Source organism: Neolamprologus brichardi, chromosome 10, assembly GCF_056152115.1.
Source record: "Neolamprologus brichardi isolate AB-2024 chromosome 10, ASM5615211v1, whole genome shotgun sequence".
Classification (NCBI taxonomy): domain Eukaryota; kingdom Metazoa; phylum Chordata; class Actinopteri; order Cichliformes; family Cichlidae; genus Neolamprologus; species Neolamprologus brichardi.
The window spans coordinates 12,400,982-12,417,258 of record NC_142113.1 but is presented as its reverse complement, the minus strand read 5'-3'; the positions used below and the strand labels follow the sequence as shown (position 1 = coordinate 12,417,258).

Sequence of the window (16,277 nt, the reverse complement as noted above, 5' to 3'; positions counted from 1 at the left end):
AGTTTGCATACAAGGCGGATGTCGGAGTGGAAGATGCCATCCTGTACCTCCTACATAGAGCCCACTCACACCTGGACAAGGGAAAAGGCACGGTCAGGATCCTGTTTCTTGACTTTTCCAGTGCCTGTAATACCATCCGGCCCTGTCTGCTCCAGGAAAAACTGAACAGGATGGAGGTGGACCCCTGCCTGGTCGCTTGGATCTCCGACTACCTCACCGACAGGCCACAGTACGTCAGGCTGAAGGACATCACGTCTGACACTGTGGTCAGCAGCACAGGAGCACCACAGGGAACTGTGCTGTCCCCTCTTATCTTCACCCTGTACACCTCTGACTTCTGCTACAACTCTGAATCATGCCATATTCAGAAGTTTGCAGACGACACAGCCATCATGGGGTGTATCTGGTATGACCAGGAAGAGGAGTACAGAAGTCTGGTGAGGAACTTCGTCACATGGAGTCACACAAACCACCTGCAACTCAACACCTCAAAGACCAAGAAACTGGTTGTGGACTTCGGGAGGTCCAGAGCAGGTCCACTGCCAGTTCAGATAGAGGGGGAGGAGGTGGAGGTGGTCAACAAGTACAAGTACCTCGGGCTGTGGGTGGACAACAAACTGGACTGGTCATGCAACACAGAGCACCTGTATAAAAAAGCCCAAAGCCGACTGTACTTCCTCAGGAGCCTGAGGTCTTTTAACATCTCCAGGAAGCTCCTGAGGATGTTTTACCAGTCAGTGGTTGCTGGAGTACTTTTCTATGCTGTGGTGTGGTGGGGGAGCAGCACAGCAAAGAAGGACTCATCCAGGCTGGAAAAACCGATCAGGAAGGCTGGCTCTGTGGTCGGCATGAAGCTGGACACTCTGGTGACAGTGGCAGAGAAAAGGACACTAAAAAAAACTGCTGGACATTATGGACAATGCTGGGCATCCTCTGCACACGGCCATAAGCAACCAGAGGAGTCTGTTCAGTGACAGGTTGCTTCTCCCAAAGACAAGAACCAACAGACTTAAAAACTCCTTTGTCCCACACGGAGGGGAGAGGGAGGGGAAACAGGAGGACAAAGGAGGGGGAACAACTAAGCTGTAGTGCCTCTTCACTTCACTGTGCAATACTTTTTGTTAATAGTCAACGGTGCAATAGACTTCAATACTTGAAATGAGCAATTCCCTTGTATTCTTATTCCTATTTATTCTATTTATCCCTTTCGTATATTTTATTTATATATGTCTCTGTATTTATATATGTGTATATATATAATATTCTGCTCACGTTCTGTAACTTCTGTCGGTGCTGTGCTATTGGAAACCGAATTTCCCAGAGGAACCCACCCGAGGGATTAATAAAGTTTTATCTTATCTTATCTTAATTACCAGGACACAAGTATGTGTTCTGTCATCGTCCTAAATAAGAACACTCAGTCATTTGTTCCCTCAATCCGATTTTATTCTCCCATGTAAACATTTACATCCTAATTTCAGCGACTGCGTCGTCAGAAGAAATCTAGTGTACATGCTCCCAACTGCGCCTCAAAGGTGCGGCTTGAATAACGAACAATCCATCAGCCTCTGGGTGCAGGTTCAATGTATGTAGCCCGTGTGTCAGGCTGGTCAATGCCACGACAAACTTAGCATCTTAAGTGTGACCGTGACTGGAAGTCCCAGTGGAACAAGGCGTGGGTAGGGGGAGGAGGAGGGTGAACGCAGGCTTCATCACCTCCTTCATCACACGCAGACGTGAGAGTAAGACGGCGGGTCAATGAAAAGCTCTGACTGTAATCGGTCACTTCGAATCCCAAATATGAAAGAGAGACTCGGCATTAAGTGACACACAGTGTTAGAAAATCGATGCCTGTCATGACGCTGTATTGTGAATGGCTGAGGTTTGTTCTTAGGCTTCAGTTTAGCAGGGCAGGGGGATTTCAGCCAGCGAGGGAGCGAGTCTGACTTCAGCGTCTTGCAGGGGTTTAGAGGAACAGCTGTCAGAAAATGTTCTAATTTACTCGTCCACGTGGAAGTCCATCACTTTCATACACCTGCTGTCATGTACACTGAGCCATCTTCATTTAATCGTCTGTAATATTGGATTCCAGGGCTTCGAGGAATACCCTGTCTAGGACTATTAAACTGCAGGACTTGCAAGATGCATTTAAAAATAAAAAGAGGGGTAAAATTTCATCAAGTTTCAGACATGCAGTAACTGTACGGTGGCCCTCAGGTGCAAATAATAAAAACTATTTGACGAAACACACAAGACAAACACAACCACAGCAAAAGGAGAAAAAGTGCATCATCATTTTGTGATTTTTGTTTGTTTGTTTTTGTTGTTGTTGTTGTTGTTGTTGTTGTTTTCTGCCATGTTTTCTGAAATCTTGTGCCTTTGTGTTGTTGTGTTTTGCACCTCAGGGCCTCTGTAGGCTCCGATGTTTTCCACAGAGCGTCTGTTTTTCATCGTCTCCGCCTAAAAAATTCTCACATCTTTAAAGCTCTGCACATCAAGTTGATTTTGCTGCCTCTTCTGTTGTGAATCCGTCTCAAAGTTTATCGCAGGATACCATAAACAACATCAATATGCCTCAGAAGGAACTCGTTATAGTGGCTGCCCTTCAAATTTGATCCAGTAAATTGATTTTGTACCGATTTTATCTATCGCTGATCGTTTTATTCTGTTTCTTTGTGAGTACAGTGTTTTTCCACTCTGAAATTTGTCTCCATTGCCATTTCTTCTTCCCCTTTTTCTTCCCCCGAAGGATTGACCTTCCTCCGACACACAAGCCGCCTCCTCCCTACTCCGAGAGAGCACCGGCTGTTCCTCTGGGAGTCCACGCGTCACAAGTGGCCTGGCTGTGTCAGGTGAAACCCCACTTTCTTTTTACAACCAGCTGAAAGTCACGTATGTGAATCATGACAGCTCTACACCACAATTATTAACACTGAATGAAGCGCACTGAGTCACAACAAGCAGCAGTAACAACGAGCTAACTCATGTCATAATCTGTTTATATTAAGCAGGAGGCTCTTTGGCTTTATTAATTTAATATCTTGGCGAGTTTAATTTTTTATTTCTCTGTCCTTTTTTTGGAGTCTCACACATTATAGAGGCCTAAAGGGTGACGATGACGATGATCTAGGTGATGATTTGGGTTTTTTGCTTTTAATATACAGACTCGCAGGGCAGAGCACAGGCACGCGCTCACGGAGAGGCAGCACCCACCCACAGCAAGGCGGGGAGCCCAAAGCCCCACCCATCAGCGCTCCCGTCTGGAGTGGGTGTGTCATCAGAGTGGGACAGACCAGGTGTACATCAACCACCGTGAACACTACGTGTGAGGAACAGTTCCAATCAAAGTCCACCAATCACCCAGCAGTCACTCTGCCTGAGCAGCAGAGAGCTTATAGGCTTCACCTGATTCACAGAGCCAGTCCACAGAAGGAAGCGGGTGGTAGTGTATGAGGAAAGTGTCTCTCTATATGCAGGCTTTTTTTTTTCTTCTTAAAACATAAATTCTTTTCTGCTATACACTGGCTGTCACCCGTAGACTGTACAACGAAGATGGACATTGTCATGTTAGCTCCTTTAAACCAAATCTCACAGTTGCAGGCAGATCTGAATATAAAGCTGAGGGACACTGCAAGCTCATACAGTAGAAACCTGTCAGTCACAAAGTAGGCTCACATTAAAGCGTTTATTTTTCATACAAATGGGGACTAAAATTTACAAAAACAACATTATTTTGTATCATCATAGATTGAAAAGTAGAGCCTAAAAACTCATCAGATAAGTGTTCACTGAGGGCTCATCAGCTGCTTTCCCATAGACTTTTATGAAACCGGATGTCTTTTGAAATCACAGGCGACGCCTTCTTGCTGGCTGTTAAAAAGCATTTTTAACCTCCTAGGACCTGGCGTCCACATATGTGGACATCACATTTTGGGTTATTTAGACCAAAATACTAAATTTTGCTCTACAAGGGCCTAATATCCACTTATGAGGACATTATACTGCTGCTGTTCGATCGAAATTTTAAAGGAATATCCTCATATGTGGCTCTCATTTTTCTTAAAAACAAAAATAAGGCACTCCTAAAGACACTCCTCCAACGCAAAAGCTACATCCATCTTTCATATACAGTCTATGGTGACCAGAGATGGGCAGTAACGCGTTACTTGTAACGCGTTACTGCCCTAGGGTAACACCTAGTGTACTGACCTTATTTTGAGTTTGATTCCGTAAAAAGTGACAAAAACATTAATGTCCGCTGTGCGTGGGAAGAAAACTTCTTTTTACAGCGAAAAAAACCCCCTAAACTTCAAGCAAGCACCGAGTGCGCTACGACGTAATGGGAAACTCACAGAGAAACTGCGGTATCCTTCCACTGACCGCTGCGGCACACATTTACAGGTTGTAAATCATGTTTTTAAAAAGTAACTAAGTAACTAAGTAATTAATTACTTTTGAAAATAAGTAATCAGTAAAGTAACGGGATTACTTTTTGGGGGAAGTAATCAGTAATTAATTACTGATTACTTTTTTCAAGTAACTTGACCAACACTGATGGTGACACACTCTTGTCTATACAGTAAATATGTACCTATAGCCAGCAGTCTGTTAGCTTAGCTTAGCACAAAATTAGAGATAGTAGGGGGAAAAGGGCATTTCACAAAAGGTCCAACTATTCATTTAATTACCTTTTGTTATAGGTTCTCAGTGTGTATCACTTAGGGTACCAAAGTGCTTTGGAAGAACTAACTGCATCAGTTTATATGCCTATACATGAGTAAAAGTGGTTAGAGACTAGATTAATGTCAGAGTTAGCCTGCAAAAATAAAGTTTTCTTTTTTTTTTCCTTGTTGAAGAGCATAAATCCATATTCTCAGTTACATCACCAGACCAAACTGTGAGGTCCAGTGAGACTAAATATTCTAGCTGCAACACAGACATAAAGGGATTAAAGTACTTCTATCGCAGCCCTGTGATGTGCGGTTGTAATGTTATGATGCTGTACTTTTTTTTAGGAACAAAACATGTAGATTTGTAATCCTGTGGAGACTTAACTTACCACAAATCAGGGAAACGACGATATGCAACAGTAGAGATTACTGTTTTTTGGTTTCATGTGCACTGAAGAAAGATGCTTGCATTGTTTTTGTTAAACTAAAATAGATTACATAGTTCGTAATCCTGTAGGATATACAGTGTCGGATTATTATTGTGAGGAGCCAGAGAAAGAATATTTTTAAAGTGCCATTATAACATTTGGCAGGGGGGAGGGGATTCCCTGCTGATATGTGTATGCTGTACTGCTCACATTCTTCCACTGTGACTAGATGGTTTTGAGCTATTTTTTTGACTGACGTATGTATTAAAAGTGCATATTATTGCCAAGTGTGTTCTCAGTTGGAAACATATCAAAACCACTTGAAAAGCTATAGGAATAGAAGAAAGAGTCTACTGAATTGCTGTGTGAAGACAGAACGCTCCAGATGAGGGTGTTCAGTGACCTTTTTAAAGTAAACACTCTGAGAGATGGAAGCTCTGAGTCACGACACGGGGAAACAAGAGAAGAAGTCCTTGAAGATTTGAAAAAGAGTTTGTAGTGACGAAGAGAGTTTGGTTTTATTTATTTTTTTAAGGGAAATAAAAATCATCTCAAGGTCACAGTCACATTGCAATTACTGTGACGCCCACATCAAAGAGAAAAGCTCTTATTATTACCGTGAGTCAATGATGTGGCGTTTGTGCTGTGAGAAGCCAGAGCTCACGTTGCAATGACACCACAGTGAGGGTGGAGATGTTTGAAAGAAATCAGTGATTTGTTTAGATCAGTCCTCGTGTTACGGGCTCTAGCGAAGACTTTCCTAGGGTAACACCTAGTGGACAAATGGGTCAGCGCAACCCCCGATAGAGCGTGTGCATCACTGAATACATAATGCGACCCTTGGCTGCTCCTTGTCAGAGAGAATTAAAACTTGGATGGCTGCAGTCTTACCGTCGAGCCTGTTTACATAGTGGAAAACTGCTAACCCTTTGGCACAGACGTCGTTTTCACAGCACAAAACTACAAACGATGGAATAAATGATGCATTAATTCCATTTAGATGTTTCTCTATCAGAGTCCTGGTGCTGTGATTGCTCCCTCCGTCATGTCTCACTGAGTGTTCTTACATTCTTTATAACACCAGCTGAAATATACACTATGAAAAAAGTTAGCTTAGGCAGTGGAGGAAAATTGATTAATTAAACACTACTGTGCAAAAGTGAAGAGTCACCCCTCCTTTCTTTATGTTTTGCTTCCAAGGAGCCAGACTTTCTTTTCATTTAAAAGTGATATTTAACAATGGATCTGATTTCGGAAGTTTTTCTCTGCTTCAGCTGATCCATCTGCTGTTCACTGAAGTCTCATCAGAAATGGTCTTAGTGGGTGGGGGGTGGGGGGAGGCTGTCAAAAAGCCATTCTTAAGGAAGGGAAACAAGGAGAAAATGCTGACATATGGACTAAAAATCAGCTGCAACAGGTTTCTTGGACTGATCGATACTGAATAAAGTTGGTTTTACCAAATCTTGACTTTCACGTTCAATGGAATTGTACAAACTGTTTTTGCCTTATATACTGTATTTTCACGTATACTTACTTAAACAAATAAATGAGGGGTTGAGCTCAAGAGTTTTGCATGGTACTGTTTGTGCAGGCACAGAGGAAACTCGTCTTTATTTGTAGTAAACAAGATTTTATTTGGGAGCAAAATTACAATAGAACATCACAATAAAAAAAAAATCCATTACAAATACAGAGTAGACCTAAAACATGGGTTAGCAGATGATGCCTGACTTTAGGCAGCTGTTATTTAAGACCATGTGTTTATACTGATAGTTGTTATTACAGTGTCTAAGAGAAAAAAGTCTGCTAATTTCACACCCAAAGTGTGCAGTACCACTGATACTACACTAATTCTGATATTGCACTAATGCATCATTTATGCAATCAACAGTTTTTGTTTAGAATATCCAAGTTTTACTCTGTATACTGCAGAGGTGGGTAAATATGGTTGAAGATTAGAAAAAATACTCTTTCTAAAAATAAGACTTTTGAAAATAAATTGACAGAATATTGTGGGTAAATAAAAGCATAACTATCCAACATGAGTTTTACACGCTCATTAAGACACATTAGTATGAGCAGCAGCTTCTTTTTTATGGTCTAAAACACTGAGCGTTAGAGGCTTAAACGACACTGCTGACAGCTGGTTGCTACAATAACGAAAGAGTTCACCCAAACTCTTCTTTCCCATTCGCCCACATGTCATGTTGTTTTCTGTGCTCATGTTTGTACAAAGTCACCTAATTTCTATGTTTACAGCATGTGTTAGCAACTACTTCTAGATAAGTGGTAAAAGTGTAAAAAGTATGTTTTATACTTCACAAACTGTAATGCTGTGGGGATATATTGATTATTTTGGGGGGAAAGAATGAAATTAAAGTCCACTATTTTGCCATCAGTGCTGGTAATTCCATGAAATTCCTGAAACTGCACCAAATTTGACTATAACTGAGATTTAATGGCTTCCTCAAATGTTCCCTGAAAGCAGTTTAAGCATCTGGTTCCTGCAGTTATGGACATGTGATAATTGATTAGCTAGTTAGTGATAGCTTAGCAAGTCGTAACTCAAAACAATGGAAGATTAGTGAATACAGCCATAATACTAAATTACTCTACACAGCGCTGTACTCATATTTATATTCACAGCGAATCACATGCTAGTAATGTAAGATCACCCGGCTCTGTAGCTTTGGAGAGCCTTCTGGGCCTCGTTGTTTTGTTTTGCAGACAACAAATTAATAATAATGGACTTATATTCCAGGTTAGAAAAGTGAAGCCAGTGTAGAAGTGCCTTAGACATGTATTTCTTTGAATGTTCAAACCGAAGATAACGTAGTTTTTGTAAATTTTAGTCATTTAAAATGTCTAAAAGAGAATTACCCATGGTATTCTCACTGAATATCAACTTGTGACTGATAAGTCGTTAGCCAATGAGCATGCAATTTCACAATCTGACCCCAACCAATGTTCTTACAGTACATTTCTAAACACCAAGATCGTGGTGGTGAAAACACTCATTTCAACACTTTATAAAGGGGTTTTATTAACCACTCTTACCACTCGCCACCTAATACACTAGGCATATTCCTAATAACAACAGTGACGGTTTAGTTGTATTTAGACACAGAAGCCTAATTAATTGTGATTAGTTCTAATTATTTTTAACTAGTATTTCAGAGCAAAATGGCTGCTGTGAAATGGGTTATTTGGAAACTAATGGAAGTCCTGTCTGTAAATAGACATCTGTTTGTTGTTGTTTTTTTATCTTTGCACTGTAAACCAGCTTCTAAATGGTTAGAGCATAGCATTTCTTTCTAAGTACCAGCAGGGGGCGACACCACTGGTTGCAAAAAGTCACAGAAGTTTATGGGAAAATGTTCCTCTGCTTCTTTTTCTCTGTGACCTCAGTACAGAGAGTTGATTGGCCCAGTCACTACTTTTAGCCTTATTAAATACACCATCAAGTTTATTTTGTAAATTATTACCCACATTAGTGTCCAGAAGGACAATAAAGCAAGGAATGCTTTACCATTTGATTGACAAGTCATTAGCCAGGGAGCGTGTGGTGTCACCCAGTTACACAACGAAAACCGTCCCACACTCATGTCGTGTGGTTTAAAAAAACATGGCAATTTTTTTTTAAAAACATTGGGTGATTTCATGGTTGCTATGTCTATCTTTTGTATACAGTCTAAGATGTTATCCAGAAAGTGCCTTTTTGTGTTTTGATCAATCAAAATGAACTGCATTTACTACAAAAGTCAATATTCCTCCCACTTGTTTAAGAGTTGTACTTTTTTTTTTATTAGCAAACTGCCTTCCCCACAAATATGAGGTCACTGTTTGTTTCTAATTAAAAGTGATTAGCACTAAGATTAAAGGAGAACACTCTCATTGTTTCTCATGTAAGTCTTTTAAAGGTTGTAGGGCTGGCTGCTTACCAAGCTTTTTCCTCGACTTAGCAAGTGCAGCACTATTAATGCTGATTAATAGCAGGCGATGTTCATGTCTTTTTATTCTATGAAGCTAACAATGAATGATGCTTTATAATAAAAGCACCAATAATGCTGCAGGGCTTCATTATAAATACTTCCACAGTTTGACAGGAACACAGCGTACTAGTTATGTAAAAATACACTTGTTATTAAAGAAAAAAAAAGCTGTGATGTTCTGTGCCATCCATAGCCCACTCGAAGAGTATGACTGTGTGAACTGGTTCTATTAGACGCTGCCCACAGAGAGCATCACAGTAAATAAAATTCCCCTCCTCATACACCTCCTCATCCTCTCTCTCCTTCAGTGAATGGCAGCTTTGTTTAAGCTGTCAGGATCAATTATATCTTGCTCCCATAAACAAACATCATGGTGGAGAAGTGGAAACGAGCAGCCCCTCCAGCCGCCCCCCAGAGGATGTGCCCTTCCAGTCTTTCCCCAAATCCTAAAAGCTGGGTGTTTTCAATACGTGACCAACACAGTTACTTTGACTTGGCTTTCTGTTTGGGCACATTCGCAGCTGAAATTGCAGGTTTTGGTGCAGAGGCTGGAGGGGGCCTCGCCAAATCGTACACACTGGAGAACCTACAACAAAACGGGGGCATCACAATGAAGAAAATACCAGCACCGAAGAAAAAGCTACAATTTTGCTAGCATGACATGACCAAGAACAGAAAACAATATCACATAAATGGGTAGCTCACTTACAGGCTTTTGACTCTCTTTAGAAAAGCTCTGACGGCTCTAGCAATCCTTCTTATCCGCACCTGTCACCAAAATATCACAAAGGTCAGTGCAAACCAGCAATTTCTGCATCTTACATAGAATTACATGCGATTTTTACTAAGATATGTTTCTGTTTTGTTTGGTTTTAACTATTAATCAACTTTGCTGAATCATTTTCATTGAAAAATTTTTTTAACATAAAATAAACTCACCTGCTGCTTTTTGTACAGCAAAGGAAGGGAGAAAACAGCGATCACAGCTGGACAGACAAATTATTCATGTAAATGACTGGACTGCTACTTTTAGAGCACTCTAGCTGAGCACTCAAAACACTTTCTACTACCAGCCACATTCATCCATTCACACACACATTCAATCTTTGTTTTTGGGAGCTTTGTCTAACATTCACACACACACACTTCAGTGGATGCATCAGAGGCAGTTCAGGGCTCAGTATCATGCTCAAGCATGCTTTAATATGCAGTGTTGAGGAGCCAAGGATCAATCTACCAACCTTCCAATCAGTAGATGACCCACTCTACCTCCTGGGCTTTATGTCACTTTAGCTTTGCACAAAAATAATCTAATTGGTTCTAATGAAAACATTCTCCTACTTAAATAATTGGTGCAAACCAGTCATCTGAGGCGACTGATGGAGGCATGACTTCAAAAGGAACTTGAGGTTTGCAGTAAAAGTTATTCCTTAAATCTTAACCGTCATGTGCAGAGTGCTTTTTTTCTGCCTAAACCCAGTCACACTTTAACTACTGAGATGATAGATCACTCGTGAGTCTTATAAACAGGAAGATACATTTGAAGGTGCTGGGAGCTTAATATATGTAGGTGGAGGAAAGAGACATGGAGGAAATTAGATACATTTGTTAGCACAAAGCATAAGTATACACTGGGTGCAACTTACCACTTATTACCAGGGTCAGTCCGTTAGTTTGGATGCCAACATAGGTCAGCAGATACAGAAGCACAACAAACTGAGAGAAAGAGCACAGAAAAAGATTACTGAACAGTTTAATAGTTTAGTTTATTAACTGTAATTTGATTTGTGAATGATGCTGCTTTAATACATGTCTCACTGAGATTTAAAGCTGCTGAATGTAGTCTTGATCCCATGAGAAAATGAACACTGCATGGTGGCTCTGTTTCATTTTTAGCTGCTTTTAAGCAATATAGCCTGGATTAAAACAGTACAGCTGCTCAGAGCCCCACACGAGCGTGTGTGGTGTGTAGCTGCCACCAGGTGGCACCAAAGTCAAAGAGTCTTTTAATCTTGGCTTTGTGACATCTATACTATTGCTTTACCATCACACTCATACCTTAATAGAGTCAAATATGTTTTCAATGAAAACGAGCCGTTTGATTTCTGTGACAGCAAATGCGATCAGCAGCACCGTCTCCTCCACCAGCATCACCGTCTCCTTATTTGTCAGAGAGCTGTCGTAATCCAGACATGACCTAAGCACAGGATAACACATTTGTGAGAAAGTTCAACATGCTTCCAGAAAGCAGAGGAGCAGCATTTTTAGCTGGAAAAGAAAAACCTGTGTGTGAACACTGATGGACTCACTGAAAGGGGTGAACCCCGGGGTTCCAGCGCAGGAGCTCCAGGAGCTTATAATAAAAACGGAGGGGGAAGGTGATGCACATGACACCCAGAAAGATGTTGGAGACCACAGTGACGGCACTAAGCTGGAACAAGCTGGCCAGACCAATTACCAGCCCTGTAAACACCACACCAGTCCTCCACATGTGGCGCCAGTACACCAGATCCACAACTGCAAAGCAATTAAGCACAAGACATCATCTTAAATGAGTGATGCACAGAGAGCGGAGTATATCTGAGTGAATATGCAACTGAAATGGGAAGTTGTTAAGCTTAAATTAGTTACAGGCTAATGTTTTTTATACTTCATGACCTGACTGTGAAGCAGGGTTACCAAGAGTGGTAACATGACAGAAGGGTGTAGAGAAGTCAATAAAACTGCAGTGGAGATAAAACTAGCAACGAGGCAGTAAGTAGTTCAAAATTAGGAAAGTACTGAAAGACCCAGGAAAAGAACTTATCTATCTCTACTTATTTTAATCCCACAGAGGTCAGTTATGTTGTTGATAATTTTACTTCTTCACTGTGTAGGACTCTGGATATTGTAGCTCCTCTGAAAAAGACTTCCTACTATAACTCTCAAATCAAATATGCACTTTAAAGCAGATAACTCCAAAGCTGGAGAGTAAATAGGATCTCAGTAATTTAGAAGATTGTCATTTAGTCTGGAGAAATACTGCTGCTTTGTAAAAAAAAAAAAAAAAAAAAAAAAAAGCCCTCCATAAAGCTAGAAAACCTTACTGTTCATCACTGATTGAAGGACATAAGAAAAGCCCTAGGTTTCTCTTCATTAGTGTAGCCTGACTGACAAAAAGTCAGAGCACTGTTAAGCTAACCATTCCTTTAACATTAACATTAACATTAACATTATTTGAAGAGTTTCAGTCAGGTTTCAGAGCTCATCACAGCACAGAAACAGCTTTAGTGAAGGTTACAAATGATCTTCTTATGGCCTCTGACAGTGGACTCATCTCTGTGCTTGTCCTGCTAGACCTCGGTGCAGCATTCGATACTGTTGACCATAATATCCTATTAGAGCGATTAGAGCATGCTGTAGGTATTACAGGTACTGCGCTGCAGTTGTTTGTATCATATCTATCTAATAGACTCCAATTTGTGCATGTAAATGGAGAGTCCTCTTCACACACTGAGGTTAATTATGGTGTTCCACAGGGTTCGGTGCTAGGACCAATTCAGTTTACATTATACATGCTTCCCCTAGGCAGTATCATTAGAAGACATAGCATACATTTTCACTGCTATGTTGACGACACCCAACTCTATCTGTCCATGAAGCCAGATAACACACACCAATTAGCTAAACTGCAGGAATGTCTTAAAGACATAAAGACCTGGATGGCCGCTAACTTTCTGCTTCTTAATTCAGATAAAACTGAGGTTATTTTACTCAGCCCTGAAAATCTTAGAAATATGGTATCTAACCAGATTCTTACTCTGGATGGCATTACCTTGGCCTCCAGTAACGCTGTGAGGAACCTTGGAGTCATTTTTGACCAGGATATGTCCTTCAACGCACATATTAAACAAATATGTAAGACTGCGTTCTTCCATTTGCTCAACATCTCTAAAGTTAGAAATATCCTGTCGCTTAGTGACGCTGAAAAACTAGTTCATGCATTTATTACTTCCAGGCTGGACTACTGCAATTCATTATTATCAGGATGTCCAAAAACTCACTGAAAAGCCTTCAGTTAATCCAAAATGCTGCAGCAAGAGTCCTGACAGGGACTAGAAAGAGAGAGCATATTTCTCCTGTTTTGGCTTCCCTTCATTGGCTTCCTGTTAAATCCAGAATTGAATTCAAAATCCTGCTCCTCACATACAAGGTCTTAAATAATCAGGCCCCATCTTATCTTAATGACCTTGTAGTACCATATCACCCTATTAGAGCACTTCGCTCTCACACCTTCAGTTTTCAGGCCCCTCTTCTGTGGAACCAGCTTCCAGTTTGGATTCGGGAGAGAGACACTATCTCTACTTTTAAGATTAGGCTTAAAACTTTCCTTTTTGCTAAAGCATATAGTTAGGGCTGGACCAGGTGACCCTGAATCCTCCCTTAGTTATGCTGCAATAGACGTAGGCTGCCGGGGATTCCCATGATGCATTGAGTTTTTCCTTTCCAGTCACCTTTCTCACTCACTATGTGTTAATAGACCTCTCTGCACTGAATCATATCTGTTATTAATCTCTGTCTCTCTTCCACAGCATGTCTTTTATCCTGTCTTCCTTCTCTCACCCCAACCGGTCGCAGCAGATGGCCGCCCCTCCCTGAGCCTGGTTCTGCCGGAGGTTTCTTTCTGTTAAAAAGGAGTTTTTCCTTCCCACTATCGCCAAAGTGCTTGCTCATAGGGGGTCATATGATTGTTGGGATTCTCTCTGTATCTATTATTGTATGATCAACTGTACAATATAAAGCACCTTGAGGCGACTGTTGTTGTGATTTGGCGCTATATAAATAAAATTGAAATGAAATAAAAATGAAATACAACATCTTGAATAATCAGGCCGTATCACCCCATTAGCTCTCAGACTGTGTGCTTACTTGTGGTTCCTACAGTATTTAGAAGTAGAATGAGAAACAGACGCCATCTGTTGGGCTTAAAACTTTCCTTTTTGCTAAAGCACATAGTCAGTGCTGGATCAGGTGAACCTGAATCCTCCCGTAGTTATGCTGCAGTAGGTGTAGTCTGCTGGTGGATTCCCATGATGCATTGAGTATTTCTCCTTCAATCACAATTCTTACTCTCTTTTTGTTTATACATCTCTCTGCATTTAATCATTACTTATTGTTAATCTCTGGCTTTCTTCCACAGCGTGTCTTTTGTCCTGTCTTCCTCCAGTCGCAGCAGATCGCTGCCCCTCCCTGAGCCTGTTTCTGCTGGAGGTTTCTTCCTGTTAAAAGGGAGTTTTGTGCTTCCCCAAAGCGCTTGCTCACCGGGGCTATGTGATTGTTGGGGTTTTCTCTGTTTTCTTGGTATTACTGCAGGGTTACATTAGGGTTACCTTACAATATAAAGTGCCCTGAGGCTGTTGTTGTGATCTGGTGCCGTGTAAATAAAAATTAATTCATTTGGTTTTTAAAACATGTGGGGTATACAAAAGATGCCATGTGCTACTTTTGCTAGTACAGTGAATGTTTTAAACTAAATTTAAACAGCTGCTATGAGTTGCTGTATCATATTCTCCCTTTTCTCTCTGATAAGTCCCACTGTGGATATTTGAACTGTTTTGAGCCATAAATAGAGACTAAGACTTTTTCACATGGTCTCATAAAAGTCATCTAAAATTCTTTCTACCACAACGACCACAACTAATGGGTGTTTGGACACGTGGTTATTTAAAGTGTGGATAAGAAAGAGAAAGGGGTAACGAAGAGAAATGACAAAACAATTTTACAGAAAATGAAGGACACCCTCACCTCGTTTCATGCCATACCATGCTCCTTTAATAAAGGAGAAAATCTTTCTGAATGAATGCTGTTTTTACGTGTTACGATCTGTACGTGTCTGAAAGTAAATCATAAATCGTCAGATTAGACACTAGATCCTTACCCACCAAGATTACATGAGCATCCTAACTGCAGCACAAATTTAAGATCATTTTATGATTAAAACAGATTATTTAAAAGCAGCAGAGTATTGCTGGTTTTCATAGTTGGGTTTCCTGAGAATTATAAAAGTAGATGTATTCTTATTCATTTATAAAAACAGAAACATTAATGCTGTCACGTTATCCGAATAACTGGAGTTATGTGTTATCAGAAGTAAAACAGCCCTGACAAGACAGCATTTCTTATCTCCTATAACAATTTAAGCCTTTACAAATAAAACAAACTACATTCAGTCAGCAGTGGGCTCTCATTTAGCTCAATCCCATTCAGCCCATCTGTCGACCAAATGAAAGACACACTGGATTCAGTGTTTAACTTGCCATCCTGCCTGCATTCACACCTGCACAGCGGAAAGTAAATGAATTCCCTTCTTCTCCACCTGACAGCTGCACTCTGACCCCGTCTGCTCTCCTTCACTTTACTTAAAGCTGTCAATATTGATTTCCTTACGTTTGGTGGCCATTTCAGCGGCGGTCCTGCTTGCTCTCCTCTCTTTCTTGTGCTTCCACCGTTGGCTTGCACTCCAGGCTTTTTTTGGCCACCCAGCTCCGTCAGCAATATAAGGCCCGGCTGGCCTAATTTTATCCTGTATTGGATTCACACACACTCAAATTGGGAACTTGAGACTTGAGCATGTACATGCCCCACAGCTTGTAGAGGCTAATGCTTCCTCAACCAGTTGGTGGCTGATTTGCACACAGAGGCCTTTCCATGCACGACAGACCATGACAGTTTTTTTAATGTAAAATGATCATCAATCCAAACTGATAAGAAAACAACTAATGTTAGCAGGAAGCTAATGCCAAAAGCTGCGTACTACAGCACTGACATCAAGCTGAATACATACAGTCACTGCAGTCACTTGCCCACGTTTTACAGATAAGCAAGAAAGATGAGTTTCTCTATAGATTTATTATTCACTCTGCACAAATGTCCCTCATGACACCTTCAGTGTGTCAGACCAAAACACGGAGCCAAACTCGCCTCGCCATCTGTATATTTAACACTTTCACTCACACCTTTAAAGCTCTAAAGATAACATAAGAACAACCTTATAAAAGAGGAAACCCATGTTAGAAAAGCACAGGCTCAGATGTATACTATAAAAGGGAGCTGTACTAACATTTGTATTTAAAAAAGCCATGATGTGTTTGCTCATTAAGGGTGTTATATAACTGTTATTCAACAACTGATACATTGCTAATTAATAG

The 16,277-nt window shown here is 40.7% G+C and overlaps 2 protein-coding genes across 2 annotated transcripts in view; one reads left to right on the top strand and one right to left on the bottom strand.

The window, feature by feature from the left end:
• The window catches only part of nectin3b (nectin cell adhesion molecule 3b), a 28,298-nt gene extending 21,836 nt beyond the window's left edge, over positions 1–6,462 (top strand). Inside the window, exons 7-8 of the mRNA XM_006802122.3 lie at positions 2,750–2,852; positions 3,165–6,462. Of these exons, the coding sequence (XP_006802185.1) occupies positions 2,750–2,852; positions 3,165–3,329 (268 nt within the window). The 3' untranslated portion in view covers positions 3,330–6,462. The remainder of the gene's footprint in view (positions 1–2,749; positions 2,853–3,164) is intronic.
• Positions 6,463–6,718: 256 nt separating this feature from the next.
• On the bottom strand, positions 6,719–15,582 carry rtn2b (reticulon 2b). Its single transcript, XM_087847190.1, has 7 exons — positions 15,517–15,582; positions 11,400–11,607; positions 11,149–11,287; positions 10,737–10,806; positions 10,030–10,076; positions 9,800–9,858; positions 6,719–9,676 (listed from the first exon to the last, which is right to left on the bottom strand). Exons 1-7 carry the CDS (start codon positions 15,527–15,529, stop codon positions 9,574–9,576), a joined length of 639 nt encoding a protein of 212 aa, XP_087703316.1. The 5' UTR covers positions 15,530–15,582; the 3' UTR covers positions 6,719–9,573.
• Between the last annotated feature and the right edge of the window lie 695 nt (positions 15,583–16,277).